At 43.6% G+C, this 25,043-nt stretch overlaps 1 protein-coding gene across 1 annotated transcript in view; it reads left to right on the top strand.

Annotated features, from left to right (window-relative positions):
- The window catches only part of LOC141982777 (dynein axonemal heavy chain 5-like), a 272,918-nt gene that overhangs the window by 16,956 nt on the left and 230,919 nt on the right, over positions 1–25,043 (top strand). The window contains exons 8-13 of the mRNA XM_074945122.1: positions 9,908–10,009; positions 15,969–16,155; positions 17,892–18,057; positions 18,161–18,254; positions 20,222–20,320; positions 20,768–20,949. Coding sequence (XP_074801223.1) covers positions 9,908–10,009; positions 15,969–16,155; positions 17,892–18,057; positions 18,161–18,254; positions 20,222–20,320; positions 20,768–20,949 — 830 coding nt within the window. The remainder of the gene's footprint in view (positions 1–9,907; positions 10,010–15,968; positions 16,156–17,891; positions 18,058–18,160; positions 18,255–20,221; positions 20,321–20,767; positions 20,950–25,043) is intronic.

Genomic DNA, 25,043 nt, shown 5'->3' with positions numbered 1-25,043 from the left:
AAGCAGACTCAACACAACAGTGAGTCAGTGAGACACTAAGTTTATAGGTAGGCGAGGAGGTCAATATTTTGGAATGCACTTGGAGGAAACAATGAAGTAGACCTATCTGGTGTAGGGAGGAACAGTTGTTTTGAGAGAGATGAGGATAAATGAGTGAATGGAGTCTGAGAAAGCAGCTCCATGATGTGAGAACATGAAGTTTTGGTGTTTCCAGGCCCCATTTAATCTTTACCCACAAGTCAGAAGGACCCCAAATGGGAATAAATCATTAGAATGCAGGAATAAAGAGAGTTCTGCAGGATGTAGCTACTGAAGCTCCTGAATTTAGTCTTTCTAAAAGCCAAGAAATATACAAGAATACCAGCAAATATCTTAGATTGCCTTCACCCTAATAAAATATTATGTGATTTATAACAGTGCCATTACAGAGAAGAAGAGGGAGAGAGACATTTTCAGCAGAAATTTGAAAAAGGAGTTGAGGATGCTCAGCATAACTCAGGATTGTGTCCCTTCCCCTCCGCCCCCACCACTGATTTCAATAGAAGCACGTTTCTGGCTCTAAGGCCATCTTTCAAAACAATCATTAAACTTATGTTAACTTAAGTATTTGCTTAACTTTAAGTGCTTTTCTGAATAGGAATGGACTTAATTTTGTGCTTAAATGCTTAAGTATTTTGCTTGACCAGGGCCTAAGTTAGCACACAAGTTAGGTGAAATTGTGGCTTTGTTTCTTTAATAATTTTAAATTGTTTTTGTATTTTGTTTTTGACAATTTAAAATTAATTGATAATTTATTTTTGCTTTTAAAACAAGGTGGTGTGACTATTTACTTTAAATTGTTTAATTTACCCCTCATCTTGAATCTGGGTGCATTAAACATCTGTGCCCCAATCCTGCAAACAATTATGCATGTGTTTAAATTTAGTCACATGAGTAGTCACCCTACTAATGTGAGTAAAACTAGGCATGTGTTTAAATGTTTGTTTAAATCTTGGTAACACACAAACACAAGTGTTACTAACAATTGGTTGCAAGCCTTGCTTTTCTCTACTCACTGTCAATGCAAGTTCTTTTACAGCTGCACAACCAAATTATGCAAACAACAACTTGAATAGATGCACCTTTAAAAACATTTTGAAATAGATATTCCCTAAAACTAAAAGCAAGATATAATTCAAAGCATATCCCTACCCTATACAGCAAAATACAATTAAAATATTTCAAGACCTTTGGAGGGGTTGTCATTTTCAGGAAACACTGCAATAGCTTTATAAAGGGAATCCAAACGTGCCAAATTTAACATACAAAAATAAAAAAAGAGAGAGTGAGAGTCTATACACTTCCGAACTATTGATACATTTATTTTTGTAAAAGCTGATGAATTCTTTTGCACAGCTTCTTTCCTCATTCATCACTAATGGATTAATGCCCCCCACCCATGGACTTCAGGAGTGGTCCAGCGTTGCTGCTGGAGACTCCAGGACTATGCCCATCCTTCATCTGTGACTACCAGATTTTCTGCCTTTGGCAGTAGAGCAAGTTGATGGTTTAGTTTCTCCCAACTATTTTATTTTATTTTTTATTTTATTATTTTAATTGTTACAGTGGAGTCGCATCTTATGCGGGGGTTAGGTTCTAAAGTCAGCGCGTAAGGCGAAAATCATGTATAGTCAAAATTACCCTTGAAAATCCCTTAAATTGCCCATAAAGTACAGTATACTGTACATGGTTTTGTGTATACAATCCTGTACAGTAATATGTATAATGTATACAGTAATGTACAGCATATAATAAAGAGTACATATGCAAAATATAATTTTACAGTATTGTATTTTTAATTACAGGGGGTAATTACAGGGGGTCGTCAGGGCTTGATGCCGATCCAGGAGACGGAGGGTGACGGAGAGCGAGTCATAGACGAAGTGGTTGGCTCTGGTTCAGCTTGAGAAGTTGTAGGTTCATCTGCTGCTGGTTGTTTTCTCTTGAAAAATATGGTGATCGGCAACTGTCGCTGTTGTCTGTTGAGCTGCTCAAACATTTCTTGATACGGTCTCAAATCGTCCGTAATACTACGTGTGATTTTGAGGCTTCGTTCCATAGAGAGATCGTATTCAGAAATTAAATCATTCAAGTGTTTCGCTGCTTGGAACACTTCAGCAAATTTATGAAGATTCCAACTTGCTGGCTCTTCCTGTTCGTCGTCATCATTGTCATCTTCTGTAAACGATTTTATCAGTTCCTCTAACTCTTCGTTAGTTAATGTTTCTCTATGGCTTTCAATTAATTCTTCAATTTCTTCCTCAAGGATGTTGACGAAGCCATCACCACTCACTTGCCTGGCCACCTGAACAATGTGTTTCACTTCTTTGTCAATGGTTGGGAAACCCTTAAAATCATTCACATTCTTTCCATAGGTTTTCCAACAAGCATTGACTGTTTCAGGCTTGACTGCATCCATTGCCGGTTTAATATAAGTGATACAACTGGCAATGTTGAAGGACTTACAACACTCCATCACATTAAGATTGGGATCAGCATCCATAGTGCTACGTATCCGTGAGAACGTAAGCCTCATGTATGTGGCCTTGAAACAGCGAATCACGCCTTGGTTGAGAGGTTGGAGGATGGAGGTGGTATTGAGGGGGAGAAAGACGACTTCAAGGTTGTTATGTGCAAACTGGAGTGCCGCAGGGTGACCAGGAGCATTGTCTACGATCAGCAACCCTTTAAAGTCAAGTCCTTTCTCTTCGAGGTACCGCTTGACCTCTGGAATGAAACACTTGTGGAACCAATCCAGAATAATGCTGCTGTCAGCCAAGCCTTTTTATTTGATTGCCAGAACACAGGCAGGAGATTTTTGTTCTTGCCTTTTAAGGCATAGGGATTTGCAACCCTGTAGAGCAAGCCCGGCTTTATTAAATGCCCAGCCACATTGCCACAAAACAACACAGTCACACAGTCTTTAGCTGCTTTGAGGCCAAGGGCTGGTCTTTCTGATTTTGAAATGTAAGTGCAGTTGGGCATTTTTTTCCAGAGGAGCCCAGTCTCATTAGCATAAAAAACTTATTCCGGAAGATAGCCCTTTTCTTCTATGATTTTCTTTTAATTGTTTGGGGTAGGCTTTTGCTGCCTCTTCATTGGCAGATGCAGCTTCATAAGTAGTCTGCACATTTTTGAGGTTGAAGCAGTTCCTAAAACTGTTAAGCCAACCTTTGCTGGCTTTGAATTCCTTCTCATCAGAAGGCTGTTCCTCTTCGGCGGGAGGTTTGAACAGCGCGTAGAGGCTAAGAGCCTTTTCTCGCAACATGTTGCCATTGATAGGCACACATTTACGGTTCATGTCTTCCAGCCATAAGTTTAATGCCTTTTCAGTCTTCACTAAAGTCTTATCACGCACCTGGCTCATCACCTGAGCACTTAGTGGAGCACTTGATGCCACGGCTTGATGAATTTCTTTCCCTCGAATCTTGATGGCATGGATGCTAGATTTATTGAGGCCATATTTACGCGCCACATTGGAGACCGACATACCGTCTCTCAATAAGTCCAGTACAGCCAGTTTTTCCTCCAGCGTTGGAACAGATCACTGTTTCTTCGGTTGAGCACCAGATGAAGTAGTTGGCTTGCGTTTAGGGGCCATGTTGTATAAAAATATGTATCTTTAAACACTAGAATCACATTCAGCGCGGCGAGATGCTCACACTATGAGAGGCATGCGGGAACTGAGACCGACTGAGGGAACAGCAGATTCACGTCTGCCATCTCACGCTCACTCCGGGGCATACGCCCATTGAGTGGAATGGTGGGCGGAATCGCCCACACTATTTAGAGGTATCTTCTTCTTCTTCTTCTTCTTCTTCTTCTTCTTTTTTTTTTTTGCCAAGCGCGTATAGTTGAATTCGCGTAAGTTAAATGTGCTTATGATGCCACTCACCTGTATTAATTTCTGTTCAGTAGTGGTTTATAATCTTCCTTCCTTCCTCTGCTTCCTCCCCTGGATGGAGTAAAGACCAATGTGATGGTCTCAGCCACCTGGATCCGGCACTGCAGTGCCTCCCTGCTGGACTCCTTTTCCTCCACTTAGGTATGGCAGAGCTATCCTGCAAACACCAGGCTAAATCTAAGCAGTGTTCCCTGTGTGAGGCAGCTTTTACAAGATTTACAGAGGGTTTACTAAGCTCTGCCTGTTCTCAGCCAGCTGACCCTCACACTGCCAGAGCACAGAGCTTAGAGTCAGACAGGCATGTCAGGTCCCCATCCTGCCCTGAGGAACAGTGACTCCACCATGAAAAAGCCTGATCGGGAGCCTCTGAGCTTTTGGTCAGGGAATATAAGGACAAGGAAGACACTATCCGGGCAGCTCACTGGGTAAGTCCTGCAACAGACCTGGCTGGAGGGGGAAAATGTCACTGAAAGGACCCAAGGTCTCCCCCAGATACTGAAGTGGGTCCGTGACTCCCTCAGGAATGAAGCATGGCTCCTAATCTGCTCCTCTTCCTCCCACTGTGAATCAGGAGATTCTCATTGTACTCAGGGTTAAGTGCTGCAGACCCCAGAGACTCTGCGTCACAAAAAGGAAAAACAAATGTGTCCTTCCCAAGGCAGCAATTCGTATTCTTAAATGAACATGTGAAGTGAAGATCAGGGGTTAAACCCCCTTTCCTTTGCCTTCCCTCCAGAAGGAGTGTTTTCTGGGGCTTTTCTCCTATACACAGGCTCTCACAGTGCACTGAATAAAGCTTACCGGCCTTTGCCCCCTGCAGTATGTCTGGGTTTGCAGAAAAGCCTGGCCCTCTTGTGCAGCCCTGCCTCAGACTGCAGCATAATTGGAACTGTGCCTGGCTGGCTCTCAACCCAAGGATCCTCTCTGTCACAGACAAGGGTTCGGGTTTAGGCAGCAGTGGAAGGGGATTTGTGCCTTGTGATCAGCCATAAACCTTTGCTCTGCCAAGGAAAAGGGCTGAGTCTGAAAGGCAGGGAAAGGTCTCTATCTTGCTGATCACCCCATATCTACTCCACAGGATGGCTTGACAAGCAAAAGGAATATTTGAGGCGATGTCTGACCAGAACAGAGGCACATGCGGACTCTGTTCACAGGGCCATCCTTACCCATATGCAAAGTACGCAGCTGTGTAGGACACCAGGAAATTTGGGGCACCACATTGCCCCAGATTTCCTGGTGCCCTACGCAGCTGCATGCTGCTCCAGTGGCCAGCCTAGTACCCCGGGGCCAGCTGAGCCGCCCAGGATAGCTGCCCCCGCCCCTGCTCCACCTCTTCTCCATGGCCCCTGCTCTGCCTGAGCCCCACCCCCGCTCCACCCCTTCCCCAAAGCTCCCAGCCCTGCCTCTTCCCACCCCTGCTTCTCCCCAGCCCCACCCCCACTCCACCCCTTCCCTTGAGCTACATCCCGGGGGACTGCAGCAAGGGTCAGGCATGCCCTGCACTCACCAGGTGGCAGGAAGTGGAGTGACCCGCCCCAGGCCGCTCTGCTCCGCCGGCTCCCAACTGCACCCCTGGTGAGTGCGGGGGCGGCTCCGCTGCCGGCTCATGCTGGGGGGTGATTTCCTCCCTGTCCCTGAAGCCTGCTCTTGCCCCCCCCCCCGTGGCGGGGCTGCGTAGGGCCCCAAAATGTCTAAGGATAGCCCTGTCTGTTCCCACAGAGGTGCACCGTCATGGGATTATAGAGAGGTAAATGAGAAATCCCTTCCTATGTTCAAAATGATCCTGGTTTACTGAGTAAAGTCCTGAGCAGTACTAGGTTGTTTCTGCAGTACTTACTTGCATGCTAACCAGCCTGAGGGAACAGGCAGGCAGCCTTTCAGGCTCCCAGAGATATCTAGCAAACTACTTACACAATTGAGGTATTTGGTCCATTACCCCTCCTTGGTTGGGTGGTCTTGAGGTCATGTTGAATAGCATACTACCTCTCCCCTGTAAAAAGCCAGGGGAAGTACCACAGATGCACCGCCAACCCCCTCCACAAAACTGTCCCTGCTCTTCCAAGACAGGGTGCCAGTGTTCTGCAAGGAACTCATTAATATTAATAAAACATCTTCTCTTTCAAGCATTATTAAATACACCGTTTCACATAGATGCCTCCTTGAGAACCATCATAACATCCAAATGAGGCCATCTGATTAAAACCAAATGTTAAACTAAAACCTCATATAAAACCAAAGAAATGGTATAAGTTTGAGTAGCCTAAGGTTGGTGCAGCTGTAGCTCTACAAGTGAAAGACACAGTCACATCCTCAGAAAGGGACTTCCTTCCAAAATGCCTATAGACCATCAAACTGATGCCACACTGTACAGCAATTTCAAAGCTTCAGTTAAAGTTTTGCAGAGCAAAGGTTTTTCATATATTCAGTAAGGAAAGCCCACTTGGTGTAAGCAAGTGGCTCATCATCTAGCGTTATGATCCTGGCTTGGAGTGAGACATCTTAGGTTCTGTCCTGGTCAAATCCTTGATGTGATTTGTGATGTGCAATGGTTTCCAACTTGATGGGTACAAAGAAGCCATGTTACACTCAGGACAGCAGTCAGTCATCCTAAACAGATACCTTTTGCATCCAAACTTACAGGTGAGGGACCATTTGGGGAAACATCAGTAACTGAGAGTGCACAGAGACTTCAGTCTTCGTTATCAATGCCAGCAGAGCAATCCGTTGGTCTCTACCAACACCAATGGTATCCAAGAAGGGACTCTTCCCCTGGCAGAGCGAGAAATCAGGAGCAGAAGTTTCCAAAGAAATCTAAATATATTTTCCTCCAGAACAAAAAAATTGTCAGCATGACAAAGACAAAGAGCATTTGTGAATGAGAGCTCACAATTCCTGTACAAGACTCTTCCTTCTTATCCATCCTTTGCACCTAGAGCCTTAAGAAATAGTTGGTAGTAATCACAGCAAGGGACAGGTCACAATTTACACACTTCTACTCCATGTATAGACAACATAACAATCAGTAGCCTGTCCTTAGAAACAGACCCATTCATTACTGGGCAGCTGCTGTAAAGGATTTGTAGCTACCACTTCTTCAAAATCAAGAAGAGATTTTGATCCCAATGCTGAGAGTTGCTCAGAGGGGTCAAAACAGACGAGGATCTGGCCATAATTTTACCACGATGGTAGAGATTAGCAAAGAACCAAAACTTCATTGCATCAGTCATTTCCGGGCCGTGGTCATTCATAGCCAATTGTTTTCAATGGCTAGGATTGCTCATGTCTTGTGTTGGCTTCATTCCTGAGTGGATCTTTCGAAATGTGCCTGCAGAAATTCCTTCTGAAGACATGGAACTATGTACTTGATGCAATGCAAAATTAGGTGTCATTCTCAGATCACATCCAAATGTCCCTTTGTGGGTAGGTAAGTACAAACACACTGAAAGGCAACCCGATTTTTACTCTAGACTCTTTCATACTCACTATGGGCACAAGCTTCCCAGGATGGGGAGCATACTTGGAAGACAAATTTCCAAAGTCTCAGAGAGTGAACTAAATGGTTCACTTTGACATCTCTATCAGTGGCATGTATGAACAAGAACACCTCTCCCATTGTGGCCATATGGTATCAGAGCAATTGGCCATAGAGTCCAATATATTGACTGTGACAGTGGCCTGTATCAGCTGCATCAGTAGAAGGTGCAAAAAACCATGCAGTGTGCAATTACAATACCCTCAAGAGAAGAGAAGTCACCTACTTTCCATTAGAGGTTGGCTTATAATTGAGGCATGAATGTTTATATCCCTTCCAAAACTAGGGAGTAACCAGAGGTCAGACTTCTCTGTGGCAAAGGAAATAGTTTTCTGAGCAGAGAAGAATCTGCAACCTTTCAAGATAGTTCACATGAAGGATACAGAAAAGAAGGAAAAGGGAGAGTTAAAGTCCTTCTCCCCATCCTCTACTGGCCTAGAAGGTGCTTTGGACTTGCTAAATAGCCAAGAACCACATACTGTACCTTCAGAAAAGGCCAAACTTCTTGAAGCAGGGACTTCTTCATCTAGACCAGGAACATCTACACTTAACAGCCTGGGCATCAGAAGAGAAGTGTAGTTCAGCATGGATTCTCCATTAACCTCAGAATCAGTTTGGTATCCAGACAGAACCAGGATATTTCACTCACTGATCTGGTCAAATTTACATTTCTGATGTGAGGGAAAACAGAAAGCTCTTTGGGACAGGGACTGCCTCTTTGTTTGTGCGGTGCTCAGCAAAATGGGGCCTTGGCCTCCAGATGCTGCTATACTGAAGTGAGCTGTAGCTCACGAAAGCTTATGCTCAAATATATTTGTTAGTCTCTAAGGTGCCACAAGTACTCCTTTTCTTTTTAATAATAGTCACAATTATTGATCTCAGCTACACTAGAGTTTCTCCAGAATGGTTGGTTGGATTCCTATAACCAAGCACCGTAGAAACACGGTATCAGCCCTAGCAGTGATCTGTAGGTAGGCACATTGGACTCTTCATTTGAGTATCTTAAAATGCCACGATTAATCAGAATGACAGATTAGACAAACCTATGATTAGCCTTTCTAGTCCCCATTACCTCAAAAAGCAGATTTTGGAATTAATTCCTGTATCTGTACAAGAACCATGTTGTTGTTGTCATAAGCAAAAGGCAGTTGTTATAGCATTCTGCCCATGGTAAGTTCTTTGCACAATTCCTGCAAAATAGTTCTCCCATCATTTTGTTCTAACCCTTGATGCTGATTTGATAGGCTGTGACATAAATGAGCATTGCTAGTATGCTGTTCATCTCATTCCATCCAAAATGTCATGGCCTTAGGGCCTCAAAGTTGCTTCAGGCAAGATGTTACAATCCTGCATCAGTTGACATGCTAGGCATCGGTGAAAGTATTTGCAGAAATCTCTTGGGCATTGGAAAAGAGGTGTACGAGCCTCATCTGAGACAGAGTTGCAACATAAGTTTCCATTTCTCTGCAGAGGCATCCTTTGGTAGGAAGGTGCTACTAGGTTGGTTCCTACATAACTCCTTTGTGTACAAAGATCTTGCTTTATATGTGTGGGGGGGGAGAGCCCATTCCGGCCTGCAGTTCTACTATAATAATAATTAAAACACTTCTCATCTTTCCCCTATTACGTCTTTGAATCGCTGCTTGCTACTTCCTATTAGATGAATGAGGAGAAAAGCTGTGCAACAGAATGAGAAATTTCTTACCTGATCATTTTATTTCTGTCAGCAGCTTCTCTCTGAGTTCAATCCATCCTAGTAGTGTGGAAATGACAAGAATACTTTTTTCTGTACAGAAAGATTTAGAAATATAATTCTCTTAAGGTTTGTCATGGGATTCACTCACCACTGTGGCACCTCCTGCTGGCTATCTCGGGGATTAGCACTGCTAGCTGGTGTGCCCTCTCTTGGTGGTACCTCGCTTGTCATTGTCACCGCCTGCAAACCTGCCTCAGTCCAAGTACAGCAGCATCCTCTTCATGACTCGACTGGTGGTATCACTGTTCCCTGCCCAGCCTCTGTAGGCTGCTTTTAACCCCTTCTCTGCCAGTGTGGAACAGATGCCCCATCACAAGTTTATTTAATACATTATATCAAGTTATTGTCTTAATGCTAATAATTGGTTGCTGGAGCACCTTTATCTTTGGAAAAACTCTTCTGGTGACTTGAGCCGAAGGGTGTGTCTTAGTCCTGGAGCTTCCAGCAATAACATTGAACTGCCTCCAAATTCCACAGTGGAGATCATGAACACATTAGTGATGAATGACGAGAGAAGCTGCTAACAGAATATTATTAGGTAAGAAATTTCTCATTCCTAGAAGTTTAGGTTATAGTCTATTTACAGCCATCTTAAAAGTGTCTGAAGTTCACTCGGTCACAAAACTGCAGAAGTTTCATTTAAATGCATTCTGTTAACTATTTTTTCCCCCCAAAGGAGGTGAATTTTGGAATGTTTGATTGTACTAATGGAAATATCCTTCAGGGCCTGGAAATTTTCTTGGCCCAAGTCATGGTACCAGCACTTAAATCTCAGCAGGTAAATAATCAGTATCTTTTCTTAACAAACCTATTTTGAGTTATGTCTAATAGCTGTTTCTATCTCAGTTGTAAATCAGATGAACTAAAACAAAACTGTCTGTCAAAGGGAACAGAGAACGATATAAAGGTCTAAATTAGGATGTGCACAGGTCCTGACATTTTTATCTGGGAGTCTGAAATTCATATTTCATATTCATTGTTTGTTTTTAAAAATACCACAACTTAAAAATAGCATAATAAGGTATGCATGATAAAGCAAGAGAATAACAGTGAGTGTGATGCTAGGGTAAGCTTGAGTAAAAAGAAGTGTCAATTTCTCTTGGTTGCAACATAGGAAGGCCCGTGATTTAATCCAGAGACGTTTACAGTTAGAGGGTCTTCAGCACTTTAGCACAGCCTGCAAGCCCCAGCCTACTAGAATTTTTCTGGTTTTGTGGGTCTGTCCCAGGGGTCCTGATTTGGTCTGTTGAAACTAGAAATGGGACCAAATTAAAACCCAGCATCTGAATAACTTCAGACGTTGTTGGGTTTGAAATCAGAAACTGTATTTTGCAGCTTGGGCCTTGTGTCTAGTAGAAACTGAGATTCCTCCCCCCCGGTTTGATTAGAACCAGTTAAATGGACATTCTGGCCACCTTTCCACACCTACACTCTGCTGCTTCTTTCCTTTTGCCTCATCCACACATACTCCTGTTGTCTTGCCTCCCTTGTCCTTGTGGCTCAGTGTGCCCTGCTTATCACAATGCAGTATTGTGTCCATCTTCAGCAGGGACATAGCAGGGTGGGCCTTGCCAAAGCTTCAGCCCCTCCAAAGTAATTTGGTGTCACATGGTCCAGATGCTGCTCTTTTGATTTTCTTTCATACTGAAGTAGGAAGAAAGATTAGTATCTAACTTCCTCCCTTCAAAGGGAGCCATTGTTCTGAAGTCAAGCTGAAAAGAAAGCCCAACAAGTCACCTTCAGAGAGAGAACTCAGAGCAACATTTCATTTCCATGAGGTCTTTGCGCTCATTTGTCTCCTCTGCAGCCTTTTGTCTCACCTGCCAAAGCTCTGAGAGTGGGCCAGCCCAGTTTCTTGAAGCAGCAGTTGCAGTCAGAAGCATAGACGACATTTTCCTTATAACTTTGTGTCCTTGCCATAATGCTTTGTTAGACGGTTGACTCTGATACAAGACAGCTCCATTTTGACTACCATTATAAATACACAGAGCTGCTAAATGCAGTGTTGCCAACTCTCATAATTTTATTGTGACGTTCACAATGTTTGGTGTTTTTCTTGTAACCTCAGCTGTTGGAATCAAGAGGTTACATGAGAATCTCAGCTGTCATTATGTAAAAAATAAGATTTTTACTAGACCTTTTGATTGATCGCAGTTAACTAAAATTAATTGTGATTAATCACAGTTTTAATCGCACTGTTAAACAATAGAATACCAATTGAAATTTTATTAAATATTTTGGATCTTTTTCTGTATTTTCAAATATATTTACTTCATTACAACACAGAATACAAAGTGTACGGTGCTCACTTTGTTTTATTATTTTTGATTACAAACATTTGCACTGTCACAATGATGAACAAAAGACAGTATTTTTTGATTCACCTCATGCAAGTACTGTAGTGCAATCTCTTTATCGTAAAAGTGCAGCTAACAAACATAGATTTCTTTTGTTACATGACTGCACTCAAAAACAAAACAATGTAAATATTTGGAGCCTACAAGTCCACTCAGTCCTACTTCTTGTTCAGCCAGTCGCTAAGACAAACAAGTGTGTTTACATTTACGGAAGATAATGCTGCCCTCTTCTTATTTACAATGTCACCTGAAAGTGAGAACAGGCGTTCGCGTGGCACTTTTGTAGTCAGCAAGGTAAATTGCAAGGTGTTTATATGCCAAATATGCTAAATATTCGTATGCCCCTTCATGCTTCGGCCACAATTCCAGAGGACATGCTTCCATGCTGATGATGCGCGTTTAAAAAAAGTGTTAATTAAAATTGTGACGGAACTCCTTGGGGGAGAATTGTATGTCTCTGGGTCTGTTTTACCCACATTCTGCCATATATTTCATGTTATAACAGTCTCGGATGATGACCTAGCACATGTTTTAAGAACACTTTCACTGCAGATTTGACAAAATGCGAAGAAGGTACCAATGTGAGATTTCTAAAGATAGCTACAGCACTCAACCCAAGGTTTAAGAACCTGAAGTGCCTTCCAAAATCTGAGAGGAATGAAGTGTGGAGAATGCTTTCAGAAGTCTTAAAAGAGCAAAACTCCAATGCGGATACTACAGAACCCAAACCACCAAAAAAGAAAATCAACCTTCTGCAGGTGGCATCTGACTCAGATGATGAAAATAAAGATGCGTCAGTCCACACTGCTTTGGATGGTTAGTGAGTAGAACCCGTCATCAGCATGGACGCATGTCCTCTGGAATGGTGAATAAAGTATGAAGGTACATATAAATCTTTAGCACATCTGGCACGTAAATATCTTGCGACGCCAGCTACTACAGTGCTATGCGAATGCCTGTTTTCACTTTTAGGTGACGTAAACAAGAAGCGGGCAGCATTATCTGCTGCAAATGTAAACACACTTGTTTGTCTTAACGATTAGCTGAACAAGAAGTAGGCCTGAGTGGACTTGTAGTCTCTAAAGTTTTACATTGTTTTATTTTTGAATGCAGTTATTGTACATAATTCTACATTTGTAAGTTCAACTTTCATGATAAAGAAATTGCACTACAGTACTTGTATGAGGTGAATTGAAAAATACTATTTCTTTTGTTTTTTTGAGTGCAAATATTTGTAATAAAAATAAATAGAAACTGAGCATAGTACACTTTGTATTCTGTGTTGTAATGGAAATCAATAGAATCATAGAATCATAGAATATCAGGGTTGGAAGGGACCTCAGGAGGTCATCTAGTCCAACCCCCTGCTCAAAGCAGGACCAATCCCCAATTAAATCATCCCAGCCAGGGCTTTGTCAAGCCTGACCTTAAAAACTTCTAAGGAAGGAGATTCTACCACCTCCCTAGGTAACGCATTCCAGTGTTTCACCACCCTCCTAGTGAAAAAGTTTTTCCTAATATCCAACCTAAACCTCCCCCACTGCAACTTGAGACCATTACTCCTTGTCCTGTCATCTTCTACCACTGAGAATAGTCTAGAACCATCCTCTTTGGAACCACCTCTCAGGTAGTTGAAAGCAGCTATCAAATCCCCCCTCATTCTTCTCTTCTGCAGACTAAACAATCCCAGTTCCCTCAGCCTCTCCTCATAAGTCATGTGTTCCAGACCCCTAATCATTTTTGTTGCCCTTCGCTGGACTCTCTCCAATTTCTCCACATCCTTCTTGTAGTGTGGGGCCCAAAACTGGACACAGTACTCCAGATGAGGCCTCACCAATGTCGAATAGAGGGGAACGATCACGTCCCTCGATCTGCTCGCTATGCCCCTACTTATACATCCCAAAATGCCATTGGCCTTCTCGGCAACAAGGGCACAGTGCTGACTCATATCCAGCTTCTCGTCCACTGTAACCCCTAGGTCCTTTTCCGCAGAACTGCTGCCTAGCCATTCGGTCCCTAGTCTGTAGCTGTGCATTGGGTTCTTCCGTCCTAAGTGCAGGACCCTGCACTTATCCTTATTGAACCTCATCAGGTTTCTTTTGGCCCAATCCTCCAATTTGTCTAGGTCCCTCTGTATCCTATCTCTGCCCTCCAACGTATCTACCACTCCTCCCAGTTTAGTATCATCTGCAAATTTGCTGAGAGTGCAATCCACACCATCCTCCAGATCATTTATGAAGATATTGAACAAAACCGGCCCCAGGACCGACCCCTGGGGCACTCCACTTGACACCGGCTGCCAACTAGACATGGAGCCATTGATCACTACCCGTTGAGCCCGACAATCTAGCCAACTTTCTACCCACCTTATAGTACATTCATCCAGCCCATACTTCTTTAACTTGCTGACAAGAATACTGTGGGAGACCGTGTCAAAAGCTTTGCTAAAGTCAAGAAACAATACATCCACTGCTTTCCCTTCATCCACAGAATCAGTAATCTCATCATAGAAGGCGATTAGATTAGTCAGGCATGACCTTCCCTTGGTGAATCCATGCTGACTGTTCCTGATCACTTTCCTCTCGTGTAAGTGCTTCAGGATTGATTCCTTGAGGACCTGCTCCATGATTTTTCCGGGGACTGAGGTGAGGCTGACCGGCCTGTAGTTCCCAGGATCCTCCTTCTTCCCTTTTTTAAAGATTGGCACTACATTAGCCTTTTTCCAGTCATCTGGGACTTCCCCCGTTCGCCACGAGTTTTCAAAGATAATGGCCAATGGCTCTGCAATCACATCCGCCAATTCCTTTAGCACTCTCGGATGCAACTCGTTCCGCCCCATGGACTTGTGCACGTCCAGCTTTTCTAAATAGTCCCTAACCACCTCTTTCTCCACAGAGGGCTGGCCATCTACTCCCCATGTTGCGATGCCCAGTGCAGCAGTCTGGGAGCTGTCCTTGTTAGTGAAGACAGAGGCAAAAAAAGCATTGAGCACATTAGCTTTTTCCACATCCTCTGTCACTAGGTTGCCTCCCTCATTCAGTAAGGGGCCCACACTTTCCTTGGCTTTCTTCTTGTTGCCAACATACCTGAAGAAACCCTTCTTGTTACTCTTGACATCTCTTGCTAGCTGCAGCTCCAGGTGCGATTTGGCCCTCCTGATTTCATTCCTACATGCCTGAGCAATATTTTATACTCTTCCCTGGTCATATGTCCAACCTTCCACTTCTTGTGAGCTTCTTTTTTATGTTTAAGATCCGCTAGGATTTCACCATTAAGCCAAGCTGGTCGCCTGCCATATTTACTATTCTTTCGACTCATCGGGATGGTTTGTCCCTGTAACCTCAACAGGGATTCCTTGAAATACAGCCAGCTCTCGTGGACTCCTTTCCCCTTCATGTTAGTCCCCCAGGGGACTAACATGAAGGGGAAAGGAGTCCAGGAGAAAATGAAGAAATGAAGAAAACATCCAAAAATATTTAAATAAATGGTATTCTATTATTGTTTAACAGCATGATTAATCACGATTAATTTTTTTAATTGCTTGACAGCCCTAATTTTTACCCAACTGTCAGGGGACTGGTGTCCAAGCCTGGCAGAACCACATAATGGCGATACTCTGGACTGTGTTGCCCAGTGGCAAGAGTCTGTAGCTGGGGCTGGTGGGGAACCTGGTTCCTCCTTTCTCCACTGGGTTCCAGCTCAGGGCCCAGTAAATTGTAGTTCAAAATGCTCGGCGTAGGGTTTGGGCGCTCCTATTCTGCAACCTGGGCCACTCCTATCTCTGCAACTTGGGCCACTTCTTATCCTGGCTTTGGTTCCTCTATTGGTGCCACTGGTTTGTTTCAGAGTCCCCTGTACAGTCCTCTGTGGTTGCGCCCTGGAAAGTCGTCTTCTTTCAGTCACAGCTTGTCATTGTCAGCCTCCATGGTTGAAGGGCCTGCAGCAACCCAGCAATGGAGCCTGGTCCTGGCCACGTGGGGCCTCAGCAGCTTCTCGGCAGGAGCCTGCACTACACAACTGCTCTCCTTTGTGGTCTGACTAGACTGATCTGAGCTGCTCCCTTTTGAGCTCAGCCTCCGCTGGAAGTATGCCCAGCAGGGGCGGCTGTCCATGGCTTTTTGGGTCCAGAGCTGCTCCTTAACCCTAAACTCCTTGCTGCAGGGCTTGTACACCCCATCACACCAACAAACACAAAATTAATATGCCCATTTAAAATCGGGCATACCAAAGCACTGACTAATATATTGTAAGGGGTCCCATACTGGCCAGGAAAGATTTATCTCTAAATTCTATGGTTCTGTGAATAAGCAATACTTTTCTAATAAAAACAATACCTTTGTTTTATATTTTTTCTTGCATTCATTATTTTCAAATAATCAGCACTGGGGAGCTGTGAAAGAAGGCTTGAAGAACAGCCAGATACAAGACTTCCTGTATTCTGTGGATAAATTTGTGGGTACCTTATCATCAGCAAGACAGAATTTAGAAGATAAAATTCAGCTACAGAAGGTGGATATTGAGAGTTACCTCAACAACTTGTATAACCCTTCTGACTACATAACAGCAGGTCAGTAATTCTTAAAGGAGAAATATTATACATTCCAAAACAGAACATGGAAATGAGAGTATTTATAGGAAGAGAGATGTTCCATGTCCTCTATGCTGTTAGCGATGATTTCTCTTAAAAGGTTTATTCGTCCTCTTTCTTAGAGCTATATTTCTTCTTCTTCTTGATCTCAGAAGTGGAGTATAATTCCAAGTTTATGATCTTGAAAATGACTGAGATGTGATAAAATCAGCACTATGACCATCCAGTTCTGCAGGGTGAGGGAAGCTCAATAAGGTGGGTTTGGAGAGGATGGCATGGAAAGGAGGATCAGCTGCTACCTATGGAATGCTCCTTACTTTTGTTGGTCCTCAGGTGCACTAGGTACACTATGGCTCTGAGATCCAGGGATTGGAAGGGGGCATAGCTGGATAAGTGGGCTTGACTTGGGCTATGGCCCCTCTCTACAACAGTGGCCTCTCCTCCCTGCCCCCCTTCCTTGTCACCACATGACATTTCAGTGTAAAATAATGCTGATCCGATCAGCATTATCATATCCCTTGCTACATACTAAAACCCCCTTAATGGGTATGTTTTGGGGCAGCTGCAAGTAAAAAAACAAACCTATGGCAGCAGGTCTGCTAAGGGATCCTGAGTCACTGAGCAAGTGCCCTGCTCTCCAATGGATGGCACAAGGTCTGAAAGGTTTCCCTTTGGATCTCAGGTAAGCTGCACGTTTGAAGGGCCAGGAGCCCTGGTCATAATGCAGAGGGCAAACTCTACACTGTCTCCGCAGATGAAACAATCTGAAAGACCTTTTGATTTGAAACATGCAGAGTTTCCTGGTCACTATGTGGATTGTCTTCCACCTTTGGGACAATGTGGCCCTCTAACTTCACTGAAGGAGATGGCTGGGAAAGAGAGAACCCTTGTTTAATCACAAGTAGGGTTATTAACTAAATATGCAAAAAGAAAAGGAGTACTCGTGGCACCTTGGAGACTAACAAATTTATTTGAGCATAAGCTTTCGTGAGCTACAGCTCATTTCATCGGATGCATCCGATGAAGTGAGCTGTAGCTCACGGAAGCTTATGCTCAAATAAATTTGTTAGTCTCCAATGTGCCACAAGTACTCCTTTTCTTTTTGCGAATACAGACTAACACGGCTGCTACTCTGAAACCGAACTAAATATGGTTAATGTACCAGTACATTAATTTAAATTGTTAGTTAGGCTTGGCATTTTTGTTGGATATGAAAATTCCACATGAAAAATGCAGCAATATTCCAGTGCCTTTTAAGTATACATCTGATTTTGAAGTTATGCATGTGCTAATGGGGCTAAAGCCTGTGGTCCTTGTTCAGTTTTATTTCATTTGACTTTGTTGGGAATTTACCTGGGTATGGACTGAGCAAAGCTTGCACAAGGACGTTAGGATTTATTCCTAACAAATTAGGATTGCAGGGAACATGCACTGTCGGAGCTCCCTGCATGGCAGTGTACAGAGGGGAAATAGGTGGGTGACAAGGGAGGGAAAGACAGTGGCAAGATAGAGGATCTGCTGCATGGATTCTCTAGTCATCTGCCCCAGGATTAGGATGAATGGTGGGCTGGCTACTTTGGGGTAAAGAAGCCTTCCGAAGTCAGCTCTGCATCCAATCTGGAGCCAGGTGGTGAGAATTCTTCTATAGAATGTTTAAATCTATGTACGTTTCTTGGCACTTAGTAGAATGCAACTTTTGTCTTGTGGTTTTAAAGGCAGTAACATCGAGGTCATTGAGAAACTTGAGGGAGTGCTAGTAATTTGGATCAAACAGATTGGACAAATTTTGGTGGAAAGTGAACAAATGAGAAAAGAAGCTGATGACATTGGCCCAGCTGCTGAACTGGAACACTGGAAATCGAGGATGGCATCATTTAACAGGTTAAAGCATTGCATTATTTCTTCTGCAGGCTAAAGGGCATTTTGTTTATAAACATGAATTGTCACTGGCAGAAAAAAATTAAAATTTATTCTTTTTTCAAAGCCTTTTAGATGAGATCAAGAGTCCAAGAGTAAATAAAGTTCTAAGTATTCTTCAGGCAGCAAAATCAAGACTATTAAAGCAGTGGAAAGAACTGGTAATGACTGTGCTTTTAATAAAAATAATTTTAAGTCAATTAAAAACACGCTGCTGTGCTTATGCTACATATGGAAATGAACCCACATTGCTCATAATAGTTTGGGGATGATGGTTTTTATGTATTGGGCTTTATTTTCTCTTTGATATAAACATGTAATACCAATTCTCTTGATTTGGAGTCAAGGACACATATTTGGGGGGGGGGGGGGAAGGGGGCAACCCTATCTCCTATGTTGCCAGTTACACAGATATCTACACAGGCCTGTGGGATTGCCAGGAAGGGGATAGAGGAGGTATTGGCTACAGGCCCAAACTGGTTTTACCAAGGGCGCTTACTACATCAGACAGATGGACACCTGGTCCAAATTTAACAATGCAAAGTGCAGACAGTCCAGAAAAATGGACTCACAAGCCATGTGCAGGTGACCTGAGATTCAAAAGCCACTGAATTCACCAGTAGAGGAGATGATGGGCAGAAACAGTGGGTCTACCATCAAAATCTTCTACTCCTTAAAGTGTGGATCTACTTTGAGAATAGCCTGTGGAAAAATGGTACCTTCTTACTCAACTAATCTTGCTGTGTGCGCTCAGAGTAATTTCTGCTGACTTTTTTGTGGTAAAAATAGCTTTTGATCTGTTATCCCTGCAGAGCCAACACATGTAAGAGATAGTGAGCTGGATTCCATTTCTTCCTGTGTAGCATCAACAGAATTATTTATCAAGTTCAAATCAGTCAGACCTGTGTAAGCTATTGTAGACAAAACGGATACACAGGTGTCATTGAGGAACTACTTTATTAAGGTGATAGTGTATAAGCAGGGAAGAACCCAGTATGTTTTAGAGCCTGAGCTGGTTTTGCAGGGCTGGCAGTTAGAAAAATCAACCGTCTCTATGTAAATTGAGCACATTCAATATTGCCAGTCCTGAACATTCAAACATAATGAGTCAGGCCCCCAAAACCATAATATTGGCTAAAAAATCATGAGATTTTACCAAGTGATAACATTGTGCTCTGTTTGTTTGCCTCCTAGTTTTTGAGCTTTTAGGGTTTATGTTTTCCAGTTTGTTTTTTTTTAAATCATGAGGACTAGAAATTTACTTTAATAAATGTCAGCTGAAATTCTGTTGAAATCTCATGACTGCAGGAGCTGTCTTGTGATAAATTGATGATAGTTGCCAACACTGCTTTGAAAAATATACAACTGAAAGGCAATAAACATTGGATCCCAGAATGCCATTTTTACACTTACTTTTCAGAGTAGAATTGCGGTTTAATCAGGCAAAACTCTGTCAACTTCAGGGAGGAATTTTTCCTAAATTGGGATGTATAATCCTGTCCAAAAGCTGCTGATCATCAGGTAGCAATTATTAAATATAGAGTGGGGCAGATCTTGCCAATTCTTACTCCCAACAAATTGTCTCATAGATTTCATTGGGAGTACCTTTATAAGTAAAGGTTTGCAGGATTGGCTCCTGTATTCATTCTTCTTTTAATAACATGCATTGGAAAGGTAGTGAGCCCACTGAGATTTGTGTGATAACCCTAAATCGGGGTGGGAAAACTTTTTGGCCCGAGGGCCACATCTCGGTGGGGAAATTGTATGCAGGGCCATGAATGTAGGGCTGGGGCACGCTGCCCTTACCTGTGGGTACCACCCCCAAAGCTTCCATTGGCCGCGGTTCCCCGTTCCCGGCCAATGGGAGCAGCGGGGGGCGGTGCCTGCAGGCGAGGACAGCACATGGAGCCCTCTGCCCCCCCGCACCTCAGGGACGTGGTGCTGGCTGTTTCCAGGAGTGGCTTGGGGCCAGGACAGTCAGGGAGCCTGTCTTAGCCCAGCTGCGCCATGGGGCTGCAAGCCTATGGGCTGGATTGAAAGCCCTGATGGGCCAGATCCAGCCCGTGGGCCGTAGTTTTCCCTTTCCTGACCTAAATGCTATTAATTTTAGTTGGCTTTTCCCTTTCAGGATGGTAATGTAACAAATGCTGCCAATGAAGCTAAAGACAATGTAAAATATTTATATACACTGGATAAGTTCTTTGGTCCACTTGGTAAAGCCTCACCTGTAAGTATTTTTATTTTTTTTAAATAAAGCATTTAGATGGTATGAAACTTAGAAGAGAAAAAAGGGCTATTGCTCCCAGTGGGAGAATGACTCTCCTTTTCCATTTTCAAATGTAGTGCCCATACAATTGAATGTATAGATTTCAAAGAACCGCGCCCCCCCCCCCCCCCGGAAATGGAAAAATACTGCTTCTCATGTAGCAGACATCTGCCATTCCAGGTGCTAATGCAGGGGCAGGAACAAATCCTGGTAATATTCTCCCAAGCCCCACCCGCTGCTGGTGCTGAAATGAACTGCCACTGATAGTAAATTGAGCAGACCTGTCTAATATGATTGTCCCTTTAGTTCCTTGCATGCATTTCTTTAAGGTTTGCAGTAGGTTTTCATATTTACTAGTTTTTAGGACATTTGAATTGCTGATTTTTTCCTTTCCCTTTTGTGTCTTAGGCAGTAATGGTGGATCACATACCCAGGTTAATGAACAGTATTCGTATGATTTACAGTACATCACCATACTATAATACATCAGAACAGATGACTTCTCTTCTCCTCAAAATCACTAACCAGATGATTATTACATGCAAGATATATCTAAGTGAAGGTGTTTTGAAAATCTGGGACTTGGACAGGTAACATGACCTCTTACTAGTTTTACCTTCTTCTTTAGTTAAGAAAATTCATAGGTTAAATATGAACATTATTACAAAGTAATATTGTGTAAGCCCTGATTCACCCAAGCAAATAAGTTTTTAATTTGGAGCACTTGAATGCTTCTATTCACTTCAGCGGGAATACTCAGAGTGCATAATGTTAAGCACATGTGTAAGTCTTTGCTGGATCAGGGTTTATGCTATATAGATTGCCATTAAAATGCAAATACAACAATTTAAAAAGCTATTATTTTGTCATCATGACTTTCTTGATGCAAAGTACACTCAGACAGAGGAAACTAGGAGTAGGAACAAATAGATTCTTCGGAGAGAAAACCCTAGGGACAGGCAAGCTGAGAAAGCTTAAGCTCAGGTTTATGCTTTGTGTGTACTTAAGTTAACAATACAGGCAAACACTACAAAGGGGGTAAGTTTGCACCATATTCAATGTGGGTATGTACTCTATTAGGAGCAGAGTGGTAACTTACTTGTACTGCTATTGTTCTGCACGTATTGCTACAGGGATTCAGTATGGCAAATGTTAACTGTGCCAGATTTAATGGTGCCAGTGTAGCTCCTGACCTAGGAAAGCTGGATCCACATTAGGCTTGCAAGTTAAGTTAAACACACTCTGATTTTTTTGGAGACTTTAGTTTTGTTCTTCCTCGCTCTGTTACTTCCTTTTTATTATTTATTATGACTATTATTTGTGTCTTTTGTCTTATACTTAGATTGTAAGTAAGTATTACAGGTTGTAAGTATTAGCCCTGGTCTACACTGCAAGTTTAGGTCGAATTTAGCAGCGTTAGATCGATTTAACCCTGCACCTGTCCACATGACGAAGCCATTTTTGTCAACTTAAAGGGCTCTTAAAATCGATTTCTGTACTCCTCCCCGATGAGGGGATTAGCGCTGAGATCAACATCGCTGGGTCGAATTTGGGGTAGTGTGGATGCAATTTGATGGTATTGGCCTCTGGGAGCTATCCCAGAGTGCTCCATTGTGACCGCTCTGGACAGCACTTTCAACTCAGATGCACTAGCCAGGTACACAGGAAAAGCCCCGGGAACTTTTGAATTTCATTTCCTGTTTGGCCAGCGTGGCGAGCTCATCAGCACAGGTGACCATGCAGCCCCAGAATCGCAAAAGAGCTCCAGCATGGACCGAATGGGAGGTACTGGATCTGATCGCTGTATGGGGAGACGAATCTGTGCCTTTTCCTTCCCTCCTACCCTCCTCCCATACCCCACCCGGGCTACTTTGTGAGTTATCTCCCTATTTTTATAATCAATTAATAAAGAATACATGGTTTTTAAACAATAGTGACTTTATTTCCTTTGCAAGCAAGCTGTGATCGAAGAGGGGAGGGCGGGTGGCTTACAGGGAATTTAGAGACAACCAAGGGGGCGGGTTTTCATCAAGGAGAAACAATCAGAACTGTCACACCATAGCCTGGCCAGTCATGAAACTGGTTTTCAAAGCTTCTCTGGTGCGCAGCGCGCCCTGCTGTGCTCTTCTAATCGCCCTGGTGTCTGGTTGTGCGTAATCAGTGGCCAGGCGATTTGCCTCAACCTCCCACACTGCCATAAACATCTCCCTCTTACTCTCACAGAGATTGTGGAGCACACAGCAAGCAGCAATAACAATGGGAATATTGGTTTCGCTGAGGTCTAACCTAGTCAGTAAACTGCGCCAGCGTGCTTTTAAACATCTGTGGTGGAAAAATTAACCATGCGTTGTGTTTGAATCAGAATGAAGCCTGAAGCTCCTTTATTGATTACAAGCGCAGGGGGGTAACAGCTCTAAATAGCTGCCCCCAGATGCAAAGCACACACAGCTTTTTAAAGCTTAAAACCACAGACAAATTACACATACTTTCGTCTTAATTACCTTATTTGGAATATAGCAAAACAAGCTTTTCCTGTTATTGACAGGTGTTCTTTTGCAGTTAACGTTTCTTAAGCTGTGCTGCTGCAATTGCCTTACAATGGAATTTTCCACACTCTTTTCTTATGCTTCATATACACAGTTAGCTTGACCAATTTAGGCCTACTTGGGTCCACTGAATTTTTCCTCCACATACCCCCCCCTTTTTTTTTTGGATTGGGCCTAAACTTTTATAGCCATGTGCCCGTTAATTATTTTTTTTTGTTTTTTTTGCCCAAACTGTGTTACACATTTTATTTACAATCATTAGTGCCACCTGCTTTTTTGCGCCGAGGTTGGCAGGTTTAGGCAATGATAAATACATGCGTTACAGCAACAATAGCATAACTTTATGCTAAACAGCAGTAAAAGCAACAACATTTTCATGGTGATAATGTGATGTGGTTGGGATTGTTGTATAGCTTTAGTTACAAAACACAATACATTAGTCTGGGTACACAAAGTAGACATCTTATAGGCAGTATAAACCATTCTGCACTTGGTCAGCCTACAGTTGAGCAGCTCCTTAATACTGTCCAGGGTGCCTGTGTATGGCTTCATGAGCAATGGCATTAAGGGGGTAGGCTGGGTTCCCAAGGATAACTATAGGCATTTCAACATCCCCAACAGTTATTTTCTGCTCTGGGAAGTAAACCCCTTCCTGCAGCTGTTCAAACAGACCAGAGTTCCTGAAGATGCGAGCGTCATGTACCTTTCCTGGCCATCCCACGTTGATGTTGGTGAAACGTCCCTTGTGATCCACCAGTGCTTGCAGCACCATTGAAAAGTACACCTTGCGGTTTATGTACTGGCTGCCAAGGTGGTCCGGTCCCAAGATAGGGATATGTGTTCCATCTGTCACCCCACCACAGTTAGGGAATCCCATTGCAGAAAAGCCATCCACTACGACCTGCACATTTCCCAGAGTCACTACCTTTGATAGCAGCAGCTCAGTGATTGCGTTGGCTACTTGGATCACAGCAGCCCCCACAGTATATTTGCCCACTCCAAATTGATTCCCGACTGACTGGTAGCTGTCTGGCGTTGCAAGCTTCCACAGGGCTATCGCCACTCACTTGTGAACTGTGAGGGCTGCTCTCATCTTGGTATTCTTGTGCCTCAGGGCAGGGGAAAGCAAGTCACAAAGTTCCATGAAAGTGCCGTTATGCATGCGAAAGTTTCGGAGTCACTGGGAATCATCCCAGACCTGCAACAATTCCTTATGCAGTCCCACCAGTCTGTGCTTGTTTCCCGGGCACAGAATCGGTGTTCCACGCCACGAGCCTGCCCCATTGCCACCAGGATGTCCAAATTGCTGGGGCCCATGCTTTGAGATAAGTCTGTGTCCATGTCCTCATCACTTTTGTCACCGCGCTGCTGTCACCTCCTCGCCTGCTTTTGCAGGTTCTGGTTCTGCATATATTGCAGGATAATGCGAGAGGTGTTTACAATTCTCATAACTGCCACAGTGATCTGAGTGGGCTGCATGCTTGCCGTGGTATGGTGTCTGCAGGAGAGTAGATTTGCAGCAGAAGCGGTGGCTAAAGACGGATGCCACAAGAATAGATATTTATAGAGAACGACAAGAGGACCTGCTAGGCGGATTCATGAGAGCACAGTTGCATGGAAGCGGTGGAGGACGATGGTTAGCACTGCGCACGTTTCCCAAGGAAGAACACACGTACCCGGGAGCCCATGACAGACAACATGCAGCAATTCGCTATTGAGACAATAGCAGCAGAGCAGAGTTGCAGCAGAAGCGGTGCATGACGACAGTTAGCAGCACCCAGGAGGACCAGAATGGATCCCCCGAGCTGCAGGAGAGCAGAGTTGCAGCGGAAGCGGTGGATGACGATGGTTAGCAGACCTATTGCACTGTCTGCTGCCAGCAGCACCCAGGACAGAACAGCGGCAATGTCGGCGAGCTGAGCTGAGCTGGCTGCACACTTGTCATGGTATGGCATCTGCATGGAAAAAAGGCACAAAACGATTGTCTGCCGTTGCTTTCACGGAGGGAGGGGTGCCTGACGACATGTGCCCAAAACCACCTGCGACAATGTTTTTGCCCCACCAGGCACTGGGAGCTTAACCCAGAATTCCAATGGGCAGTGAAGACTGCAGGAACTGTGGGATAGCTACCCACAGTG

The sequence above is a fragment of the Natator depressus genome, chromosome 2 (genome assembly GCF_965152275.1).
Source record: "Natator depressus isolate rNatDep1 chromosome 2, rNatDep2.hap1, whole genome shotgun sequence".
Classification (NCBI taxonomy): Eukaryota; Metazoa; Chordata; order Testudines; family Cheloniidae; genus Natator; species Natator depressus.
Note: the sequence above shows the minus strand (reverse complement) of the source record. Positions and strands in the feature narration are given on the sequence as shown.